General features: G+C 39.4%; 1 protein-coding gene across 5 annotated transcripts in view; it reads left to right on the top strand.

Moving 5' to 3' along the window:
- The window catches only part of SHROOM2 (shroom family member 2), a 119,247-nt gene that overhangs the window by 45,401 nt on the left and 61,594 nt on the right, over window positions 1-12,252 (top strand). For all 5 annotated transcript variants that reach the window (XM_069003831.1, XM_069003819.1, XM_069003822.1 and 2 more), the window contains exon 2: window positions 3,312-3,463. In XM_069003831.1, the coding sequence (XP_068859932.1) occupies window positions 3,312-3,463 (152 nt within the window). The remainder of the gene's footprint in view (window positions 1-3,311; window positions 3,464-12,252) is intronic.

Raw genomic sequence — 12,252 nt, 5'->3', positions numbered from 1 at the left:
TTACTCAGTGGGTGAATAAATAAAGACAATAAAACTAGTAAACAGAAGAAGAGAAAACCTGAAGTAGCAGCTGGAATGGCATTGTCCAGTTTGCACAAAGAAGGCAGGGTGATGTAGCAGCATATTTGAAGAGGCCTTTTCCTCATGGATATTTCTGGCTGTGTTTCTTTATATGTGTGCAAAGCCTAATGGTTTTAGTTGTTACGACTAAAGGAAGGACTTCTAGTGTAACAGAAGAAATTGTATTTTTCCTGTCTAACTTTCCCATTTCCACTTAAAAGTGTATTGTCAAGTGGAATCATATCTGTACAGCCATTTGGGGATCTGAGCATGAAAGGTTTATGTTTAAATTTACTCAGCTTGAAAAGACTTCTGCTGTGAATGGATGTGTAGTTTTTATTCTTCCTACCTGCAGGTGGTCTGAAGACAAGATCTTAAAGTCACTTGGAAGTTTTCATGAGGATGGCTTCAGCTTTGTGTTTAGGTTTTGATTTTTTAAATACTTTTTGAGGTTTTTTGATTAATGTTGTTTTGGACAGCCAGAGTCTCTTTGGAAAGCTTGCTTTGTGTGGAATGTGTAGTTTCTCTGCTGAAATTAAAACTCAGAGGGGGTAACTGAATACTCCCTGCTGTCAGTGCATTGCCAGCCTGAAGAAAAAACAAACAGGCTTACTGAGAACAATGAACATTCCTTCAAACCCTAGGAGACAGATTTCCCGCCCCCCCCCCCCCCTTTTTTTTTTTAATACAGACGAAAAAAGATCCTGTTAAGGTGTTTTGGGGCCCAGGGGTGTCTCAGCCTTGTCATTATGTTTGGGTGCCTTGCATGGGACATAAGGGCTGCAAATGGTTGGCATCTACATTTGGAATTTAAATTGTATCCTCCAAGATACTTTCCCTCTCTGCCCCCTGCCATGTGTGTCCTGTCCCATCCCCGCCTCCCCCCCTTGACCTTCCCTCTACGATTCTAGTGATTTAACCCTGTTCTTCCTTAATGTTTTTTGTGCCACTTTTCTAACCTGTTTGGCTTCAGATACAAGTCCCAAGGCTGCCTGTTCTCTTGTTCTGCTCAGCCTGATTTCAGTGTCCCTTATATGGCAGATGCTCTATACTTGACACATAAGATATTTCCACTGCTACTCCCTTGTTTCCAACATAAATGAAGATTTGCAGTGATATTTTAGTATTCTGGTAAATTCTTGATGTTCAGAGGATATGTGGGCAGGTGAGAAGATAGGTCATAACTTGAAAACTAGATATGTGGGGATGTAGAAACTTGCTCTGTCTTTAATTATCTGGGGGTTTTTTTAAGATAAGTTATGGAAATAAAGTTTCTTAATTACTATTAATAATGAGTGTTTTAGAATGGTATATAAGGCTAAGCATTTTTCATAGTATTCTTTTTGGCTTAGGTTTACCGGCCTGAAAATTTTAAAGCACATCTATTATGAACTTACATAAAGAGAGCTTTTATATGCCTGCAATGAGGTTGAGTGCTCTATGAGATCATTCTAAAGTACTTTCATCAAGAGATATTGCTTTTTTTTATTAGGTTATTTAATTTATATTTTTGTTGCCAGACTCTTTCTAAAACTTGTACTGTGAGCTTCAAAATTCGTGAGGTTACTTTCCTCTGGATTTATCTCATTGCTGATTGACTTTGGTGACTCAGAAGATGGCAGTTCTTTATGAAGCTTTCTGCAGTTAGGGTGATTACAAGGAATTACTCTTTGTAAATTTGCTGGTGTTTAATATTGTGGGACTCAGATACTGTAGTCAATATAAAATATAATGAAGACATAAATTAAAGTCTTTGCTTTGAAGACAAAGTGTCAAATGTACAGGAAGATGTGGGATATGGATTATGAGCAAGTAGAGGAGGAATAAAATTAAATACATAGATCATTAAGCCAAGCAACTCAGAAGCCAGAGGCTGTGTTGACAGCAAAGGGGATAGGAAGAAACTAGAAAGCCAGGAGATTGAATTGCAAAGTGTTCAATACCTACAGCTGTACTTAGAATCATAGACTTGTTTAGTTTGGAAAACAGCTTTAGGATCACAGAATCCAGTTGTTAACCTAGCACTGCCCAGTCCATCACTAAACTGTGTGCCCCATCTTGATCCCCATACATCCAATGAAGGATAAAGATTTTCCTTAGCCCTCCTTTGCTTGCTAATGTATTTATGAAAATATTTTTATTGTCTTTTATAACAGTAGCCAGATTAAGTTCTAGCTGGGCTTTGGGCCTTCTAATTTTCTCCTTGCATAACCTTATAACATCCATGTAATCATCGTTTGAAATCAGTTCAAACTGTTGATACTTGTTAATCTGTCTGATCAAGCTTCTGAGATTTGTTTTAAATTTTGAAAATGGGTAACTTGTAACGTGGGGTTTTTTGACTTAGGGTGGGAATTGCAAAAGCTTGACTCTTTATCTTGTGTTTTTGTCACATGAGCAATTGTATAAAAATTTAATGCATTCAAGAGATGCCTGTGGCAGCAAAATAATCCTTCAGTGAATTTCTCTTAGTATCACTGTGTTTTTAAGACAGAGCTGTTAATTAGCTGTATGGATGGTAAATTCTCCTAAATGTTATGTTTCCTAAATGTTATGTTTCTGATGAAAATACCTTTGTTTTCTAGACCAGCTTGTTAAGCAATACTTTGGGATTTCATTGACATGCCAGATCTTTTTGAGCTGGCTGTGTGTTAATGTTATTGACAAAATGGTTAATATTACTGGTTACCTTCTCTAGAGAACCATATTTTAAGATGCCAGCCCGAAACTCTATTTGCAAGTATGATTACACATTCAGTATTGAGCTGAGGTCAAGATGACAGATGCTTTTCACAGAATCACTGAATGGGACAAGTTGGAAGGGACCACAGTGGATCATCTGGTCCAGCCTCCCTGCTCAAGCAGGGTCATCCCAGAGCACAGATTTGCATCCAGACAGTTCTTGAATATCTCCAGTGAAGGGAGACTCCACAACCTCTCTGGGCAGTCTGTTCCCGTGTATGCACAGCAAAGAAGTTCTTCCTTATATTCCCAAATTTCCCTCAAGCTTTCTAGCTTTCTCAGGAACTCTCCTCTCTTTTATTTATTTCCCATTCTAATTGTCTCTGTATAATTACTATTCCTTTATAGTGATTTTTACTGTGTCTTCTTAATTATGTTAAGCTCTTAATTACTGTATTAATTTTTGTTGAAGCCAGTATTAAAAGCTCATTAGCTTATTTTAAAGGTGTCACTGTGCAACCTATATAATTCTACCATTTGTTACATGGTTTTATTTTTTTTTTCCCCAGATAGAAGATGGGAGCAAAGCTGCAGCTGTGGACAAGTTACTGGCTGGGGATGAAATTGTTGGCATCAATGACGTGGGCCTGTCTGGCTTCCGACAAGAAGCCATCTGTCTGGTGAAAGGTTCACACAAGACGCTAAAGCTTGTAGTAAAAAGGTAAGCTTGTCTTTAGCTGGAAAACCAAATGTGTTTCAGCCTATAAGCTACTGGGCAACTAAATTTGCCAAGATTTGGCAAGTAAATGACTTTCATTCAGTGTTAATAATGTGCATATTATGTGGTGTTAACCTCCTCCTTGAACACAGACCCTTTATGGAAGAAGATGGAGAGAGGCAGCCTATTGATCGGAGCAGGACCCGAGGCAATATATTCTGTGAATGCTGTTGTGATGTGATGAGTCAGGACACTGTCTCTGTCCTCCTGAAGTGCAGTGCCCAAAGCAGGCTGTCAGCCCTGCTTCCCTGCCTTTGGTGTGTGGACACAGCCAGTGCTCTTTAGCACATATGCTGTGAGGGCCAGTTGTGGTGTCAGGAGCAGGTTACATGAGAGGCTTTTGGAAAAGCATTTTCCCACTCTGAAAGTATTTATGTCTCAAGCATTTCATAAGTGGTTTGCGTGAAGAATCCTTTCAGTTATTAGTGGAGGGGAAGAGTGAAGCAGTTTATCAGAACACATTCATGGTATGAAAACTTCTTGTTTTGTCATTTCGATTTGTGACTTTTAAGTTCACGCTATTTTTGCTAACTTGAGTTAAAAATAATTTTCATAAAGTATTTTTGATAGAAGTGAACTGCTGTTAAAGTAGGTTAAATCTTATAATTTCTGAAAAAAATTCCAATCAAGAAATCTGAACAACACGATCTTTCTTGGTAATTTTCTACTCTGGTGTATCAGAACGTTAAAAATAATTACTCTTACCAAATTATACCAGCCAGTCTTTCACGTGAGAATTTGTTAGAATCAAAAAAGAATTTTGATGCAATACAAGAAGTGCCAAGAATTTGAGCTTGACAGGTATGATGATCTGTAAATATAGTGACAGTTTGAGGCTGTCTTAAATGAGGACAATCTTTTGTGAAATAGCACTGACAGGTAGGACATCACAGTGCTAGACAAAGATAGGTAAGAGAGGTGTACAAAAACGTGCTTTTCACCTTCCGTTTTACAAGGTATTTTTGATAGAAGTAACTACGGGAACCTGGAGCTCTTTTACAGCTTATAGTTTATATCCTCAACAATAGCTACTTCTGGAAGCTCTCACCAAATTTTTGTAGCATTGAAGCTAATAAATGCAAAATAAAATACATTCACAACTACCATAAATCATGTTGATATTCAGCAGTTCGAACTTGTGCTGGCTATTTCAGTAAAAGCACTTCTGTTAGCAGAAGTTACATCAGCTGTTCCAGTCAGAGAAAGGGGGAACTTCAGGGTTGAGAAGTTTTATAGACACTGAAGAATCTGCCAAGACAGCAAGTCTTAATTACCAGGAAATGCTTCAGAGCAAGTAGAAAGATTCCCTCTTTCTTGGTGCTTTTCCATTTTATGACAGTAATTTGCTCAGAATCTGTGAATTCTGATCTATCTTTGGAAATGGCAGAAGGCTTGGTGCAGAAATACTCTCATGAGAGACACAGCTGTGTCATTCTTATTACTCATACCTCATCGCTCTCTGCAACTGTCTGAAAAGGAGGTTGCAGTGAGGTAGGGGCCATTCTCTTCTAGTCTGACAGCACTCAGAAGACAAGAAGAAATGGCCTTAAACTGGGAGATTCAGATTAGATACTAGAAAATAATTTTTCACTGTTAGGGTGGTCAGGCATTGGAATAGGTTGCCCAGGGAGGTGGTGAAGTCACCACCCCTCTAGGTGTTCAAGGTGCCTGGAGCTGATGCTGGGTTTTGTGGTTTAGGGGTTCCCATGGTAGTGCTGGGTGGACAGTTGAACTGGATCTTTTAAAGGTCTCTTCTAACCTTGATTCTATGATTCACTTCATGCATGTGATTTTGGAGAACTTTCCTACAGCTAGTCAAGTGCTCATTTGCTGCTGGGGATTTGCGGCCATTCTCTGCAGGCAGCAAAGCTCCATTGCTGTGTGTGCCCTTGAGCACTCTGGTGCAAAACTGGTGGATTTTCATCAGTCCTTTATCATCCCTCCCCTTTTTCCTTCCCTAGCTTATGTGCAACAGGCGAAAACAAGCTAGCTGTTCTGGCCAAGAGACTGAAACAGTGGCTGTTGTTAGAGAAAACATTTTTGTCTGAAATTGATTAAGAACTTCCATAGCTCCCAAAAGAGGCACTAGCCTTTTGGGTCATTGACAAGCCTGCATAATATTAGATAAAATTTCATAAAACTTACTGAATGAAACTAGCTGGGGCTTTTGTCTGTGGTTTTTCAACTTTGCTCTTTCCTTGGAAAGTTGCCTTAGGACATCAGTCCTTTGACAGTCAGAAACCTTTTAACTTCCAGTCTCATTTTATTCTCCGCCAGCTTGTTCTCATGCACTGCTGTTGCTGTGCTGAAATAGCTTTTCTTTTCCTGTTGAAAGTTCAAATGATGCAGGTTCTTGTAAAAGCCTTGTTGCATGCTTTCTTTCAGAAGTTAGGGTTTGAACAACAGTATTCTGTTTTGTTTGCCCTAAATCTTAAGCTGAATTTTTATGAGTGCTTTAAACAGCTGTGTCTTCAAGCAAACCAGTTGTTTAGTCTTTGTGTGAGTGATCCTGCAGGTCTGGATTTAATTGGATCAGGGAACTGATCTGACTACAAAATTACTTGAGTAAGTAGGGGTTCAGCTGGGTAAGACCACCACTTCTCAGAGGCCATCTGCACTTCAATCAATTACAGCAATCTTGAAATGGTAGTTTTAGCATTTTTAGACTATTTCAATCTTCAGACCCACACTTGCTATTCCCAGAGGAGACTGTGGGGATAGTCCCACAAAATTCCCTTTCATTGAATTACGTATAGGATGATGTATTGGTCTGCACGTCATCATAGCATCTTCTTGTCTGCTTGCCCTGTGTCCTTTGCCTACCACTGTGATGTCTGTCTGTAGCATTGGTTTAACATTTTATTCCCTGTGGGCATCAGTGCAATAATCTGAAGCACAAAATAGACAGTTTGAAGTTCAACTCAATCCTTAAGCTTAAGAAAATCTTTGTTTTAATCATGTTGTTCTTGTTATCTGTGAGAGTTAATGTGGATTGCCAAGATCTATGTTTTGTGTGGAAAACATTTTTCCCTGGGGTCATTTGTAGTATCTATTTGTAGACTGATCCAGAAGTGAAAATCAAACTTTTAAAAATCTATTATGGTATGTAAAAATTACTTCTTAACAAAATTCTGGAAAGTAGAGAACTTCCTTGCAATTAATGTCAGTATAATTAATCAAGAAAAAATGGAGTTTGTCACTGCTGAGAAGTGCATCCATGTGAAATTTCTTCTCAAAGCAATAGAGCCACAGGCTGATCCTATATTGATCTAAATGTACGTAGGAAACAGTAAGACATGCTATTGTCTGTTTAGAAGTCTAATGTACCTACAGCAAAGACCAAGGGAAAATGTTTTAGTGAGAGTAATGTGTTTCATTCACAGCAATTATTTTGTGTCTGGGACAAAGGTTTCTTAAGGAGCTCATGTTGTTCTCCAGTGGTAGCTGGCTTCCACAAAATTATATTTACCTGCTATTTTTAAAGAATATGATGCTTGACTCAGGGAAGATAACATTGGTTTCTAAATAAAAGTGTCTACAGTACCAATACTTGGCATAAATGTGTTGGCTATCAGCATACATGCTTTGCTGTGTTTTCTGGAAACACTGCATAGTTGTGGTCTAAACCAAATCAGGGCTATGCAACTGGCTCAACAACAAACATGATGTTTAAGTAGTTTACATATATTGACGGTTGAACAAGCACAGTGTACTTTTGGTCCTGGATTAAAATAGGACTCAGGAGGCTTGATGTTATTTTCTCAAGTGGATTTGTAGAAACAATACATCTTAACTGCGTGCTAGTTCTTCAGTGTAGTACTGGGTAATTTCTTGTGTAGATTCCTTTCCTAGGAAAATGGAAAGCAAACTGTGCTTAGGACATTTCTTACAGGAATTACATGTGAATTTCTTTTGTTTGGAAACTGCATATCTGTATACAAATGAAATTGGTCTGAGTGTTGATGTTGAGGTGATTGCCATATTCTGTGTAATTTAATTATTTTGCATATACTTGTAACTTAAATTCCTTTATACTTACTACATACCAATCTTCATTCCTTTGCATATACTAGACATAAGCATATATCACAAATCCATAGTAATTTTTCACTATGCATTCATGAGACACATTAAACTGTTAAAAATTGGCACATTGGTGAGGCTTTCATGTGTGATTTATTAAAGGCTGGGTGAGATTTTAACCTCTGGGAGTCACCCTAAGAAGTTATATGTGTTGTCCTCTTGGCTGCTTGAGTTGTCTGTCGGGGCAGTCAAAATGGGCAGGCAAGGGAAGGAGCAGCCTCTTTTCCACAGGGTCTGCCAGTGATGAGAAGCTGGATTTTTATTGGCCAACTCTTCAGGTACTGCCAGTGACTGAGAACAAGCTTTAAAGTTCTGGAGTTTAGCCACATTGTGTACACATGAGGGCTTGTTGGATTTTTTTCTGTTCTACAGCATTTTGGTGTTGTGCCTTCATGTTGCCAAAGTGCAAGCTCTCTTTGCAATGCTGAAGAAGTCAATTTGTTAAAGGAGAGGGAAAGAGAGTGGGAGCAAACACACTTGTTATTAGAAGCATATTATGAATACTGGCATTACTGTGCAAAATCCTAACCAGGGAAGTGATTTCCATGATACTTGTGCTATAAACACCTGGACATGGAAAGTTAAGGTTATCTTGATTTGCATGGCACTTCATGAAAACAGCCAACTCCTAATTAAAGCACAGAAGAAGGAATTTTTACTGAATGTCTTGAGGGCTCCAAGATTGTACAGTGTGATTTCAGACACCTGAGACCTGAGCAGAAATCTGTGAATAAAAATCTTGACAGTCATTTACAATGTTCAGATGAGAGATCACTGAAATTTGTCACATTCTGAGGAGAAACTTGCTGAACACTACCAATGACCTTTTTGTAGTGGGTTTTGCGTAACTTAGCAAGGAGATCTAGTCTTACCTATTTATGATCTGTGTAGCAGCTAACTGTGTACTTCATGGCTCCTTGTGGCTGCAGAAATACTCTGTGAAACTTGGCAATATCAGTTTGTGAGATGACTTGGAAAATTGAGGGGATTTTTTTTTTCTGTACAATTATAAGATACAGATGGGGGCTGTGAATTCTGTCTCTTAGCGGTGTTTGGCCTTGATAGCTGTACTTTCATAAATACCAAAATGGTATAGGAAACAATCTGAAAAATTACATGTATTTTTCTACTTTTCATCATATTGTATTTTGCCCATGGTTATGGTTAAGCAGTGCTCAATAAACCAAATGCACTTGTGAAGAACCACTGTTGAGTACAAGTGAAATCTGTTTTGTCTTTCAATTAGATTTCATTGCTTCTGGAACCAGGGTTTGTTATGGCAAAACAATTAACAGTGGTTTCTCTCTTGTTACCTAGTAGCCATAATTCCTCCTTTTTGATGATTGACCTTGGCCTTAACTGACCAAGAGTGGATTTTTTTTTCAATTTTTTTTTTTTTTTAATTTTCAACCAGAATTTGGAAATATGTAGGAAACTGTAGGAGGGCTTTCCGTGGCTGTATCTACATACATGTACCATTGCTGTAAGAAGTGGGCAGGTGTGATAGCCCCTTGCTACCTGTGTTTCTTGGAACTGACAGCTATGGAACAGGATATGCTGGTGCAGATCTTTGGGAGTGGGTATTTCTAACAGATGCACACAGCTTTCAGGTTCAAGGCATGAAAATTTCTGTGTGACTGCAGTTGGTGGAAGGGCTGGGCTCTTTTAAATTCCCACTTTGCAAATTCATTTGAGAAGTGGGTTAATATATTGCTGTGGGTCCCCTTTCTTGCTCTAAGCAGGATGGCCAGGTGTAAATGTGTGCCAGGGATGCACACATACACTGCTCCCAGCCAGGTCTGGTGATGGAGAGGGGAACAAGCCATGTATTTCAGGATATGTGACAGGGCATGACCAGGCTAGGGCACCTCTTTTTCTCATTTGCTGCTGACAGTGAGCTACTATGGCTCACAGTGGGGTGGCAGGAACCAAATAAGCACAAATATGGCACATCATGTGAACTGCACAGCACCTACAGGCCCAGCTCAGGAGAACCTTGGGTTGGATGTCCTGTGCTTTAAGGAATGCCTGGCAGGATCTTTCTATGAAGGAATGTTTAATGGAGCATCTGCCAGATAAACTACTGTGTACACACATACTCAGTGGGGACACAAAGAGTAGGCCAGCCCATGTGGAGGTCACCTCCTGTTCCAGTTTCCTGTCCACCTTCTCCATGGGCAAACCCAAGGCTGGCTGGGCCTCCACTGTGCTCCTCATCCTTCAGCTATGTGATCCTGCACTGCTGATGGAAGGGGAATGGACATGACAAAAGGAGGAGCACATGTAGAGGGATTCCTTATGGAACAGGGGCATATGATACCCCTGGAAAGATTGGACAACCCAGGGTTGCTGAGGAAAAGCCCCTGAACTGGCCCCTGGCTGCAGGCAGGCCTGGAAAGCACCTGGCTGCAGGCAGCCCTGAGAGTCCTTGGCAAGTTATGCACTGGTCGACTCCCCCGCTGATTAGAGGCCGTCTAGAGGGACTGGGCATGAATCTTTGCAAAAGTAGATATAAGCTTGCATAGCTGAACAATAAAGGGAGAACAATGCTCAAATCGTATCAGTGTATGTGTCATTACTCTGGCCAGCTCTCCAGACTCAGTCCCTATCAAGCACACACTTCCATCTTATCTTTTCAGCAAATTATACCTTAGAAGAGCCCTGATGAGGACCATTTTCTTTAGTTGCATCACAGTCACTTAACCCAACACATTAATGGTGTGAATCCACATTCCCTTTGCTGTGACCATGGCAATACCACCCTGGTGTTTGGCTGTTTCCCATGCCAACTGCTTTTTCAGTGGGGTGTACATCTAAAAAGCACTTTCATGTCTTAATTTTCTGCCCACCTCACCTATTTCTTGATTGCATTAACATGATCTGTATGTAACATGCTGTTAGTGACACACTGATGGGTGCTTGAGGTGATCATAAGCTTTAGTTCCTCCAGTTGGTGGTGTATTGTCCGTGGTTTCAAAGAGCAAATTGTTGTCTTTTGATTTTGGATGTTTGTCTTATACAGCTGTCAGGCTTCTCTCAAATACAGATGTCATGACTGATATGTTTTCATTTTGTGACAACTTTCATAATTTATTTCTTTTCAAATCTAAAAAATCTGCCCTGTAAAGCTTAAATAATAGAAAGCCGAAATTGCAACAGATGTCACAATATTTTACCAAGTCAACTCTGTTAGGGCAATATTTGGGCTACTAGGAAGGCCATAGACATTTCTGTGTAGGTAAAAGGAATATTCTGTAATTTGAATATGCTTATTCAAAAGGTTACTTGTGGCAGTGCTATTCAGTTTTTTTAATAATTACCAAAATTGGGCAACATGGCTTTTTTTGTGGAATGGGATATCCATGAAACAGTAATAACCTGTGAATCATGACTGGCTTTTAGTTGTGGTTTTTTTTCCTGCAATCATGCATGCACTTGTCCAAATGGTTAATTTTGAGTGTGAGTAGTCTTGTCCAATTTAGTGAGAGCACTCACATGTCTGAAAATAAAAAAGTATACAAGTGCTTACAGGATCTAACCATAGCTTTTTACAAGGTCATTCTGGAGTTATTCTGAAAACTGCTTTCCACTTGTGAATTTCAGTGTAGGTGTTGGAAACTCTAATATGTAGCCCCTTGGGTGAGAGAGGAAAACAAGTGAGCCTTATAAAAATTTGGGGGGCTGAAGACTTACTCATTTCACATAATTGTTTTGCATGCACACACAGACCATTTTTTGTGTGTTTGATAATACTGTAGATACCTGCAGACTCCTGACTGAAACAGAATTATAAACCCATCCATTAAAGATGAAATAAATAATCTTTTTATATCAGATATGATCTTTGCATATTGAAGTCATGGTTCTGTGTATGTTGTATGTGTTTTGACATAATTGTTTGGGATTGCTTTTAAGCACATAAGAGTGTTGGGTTTTTAAACACTAGTCAAGAACATTGAAATGCCCATGTCCAGTTTTAGGAGAAAAGGACTAATACTCCTATTTCAGTGTGTTGCAGTTTTCTCTGCGTGGAAATTTTATTGTAGGTTACATATTTCACATCCTGAAAATTAAATGATTGACAGGTTTGAGAACTTGGCACTTCTCAGACATTTCAGGATCAAGTAACTACCATATTGAGTGTAGAGATTTTATACTCTACTTGCTTAAGTAACTACATGTAACACCTTCCCATTTGAAAAGATTATAAAGAAGTTTTAAAATAATTTCTGAATCCAACCCTTAACTCCAGAAATGTGACTACTTCAAAGAAGGGCAGGAAGGCAAGTGTGTTGCAGATTTAGTTACTGAATAACTGAAGAAATTTGCATCTTATCTCTTGCACAAAAAACCCCGGGGTATTTTATGGTCATTGCTACTGAATCTGCATAATACTGGATCACCTGGCAAAACAAAGTCGGGCACAGAGTCACAGCTACCACACTGCTGAGTTATACGGCCCTTGTGCTTTTAGTCCAGCTTCATGCTGAGTGCAGAGGAAGGACAGAATGACAAAAGCCAAAGTTTGGGGAAATATCTGCTGGGTTGCAATCAAAATCAGAGTCAGTTCTTTGATCTGGCTCATGGAGCAGCCTTTGCCAGCAGGTAGGCTGCTGAACTGGGAGTGGCATCTGATGGGGAAGAGAGCA

Source organism: Aphelocoma coerulescens, chromosome 1 (assembly GCF_041296385.1).
Source record: "Aphelocoma coerulescens isolate FSJ_1873_10779 chromosome 1, UR_Acoe_1.0, whole genome shotgun sequence".
Taxonomy (NCBI): Eukaryota; Metazoa; Chordata; class Aves; order Passeriformes; family Corvidae; genus Aphelocoma; species Aphelocoma coerulescens.
Note: the sequence above shows the minus strand (reverse complement) of the source record. Positions and strands in the feature narration are given on the sequence as shown.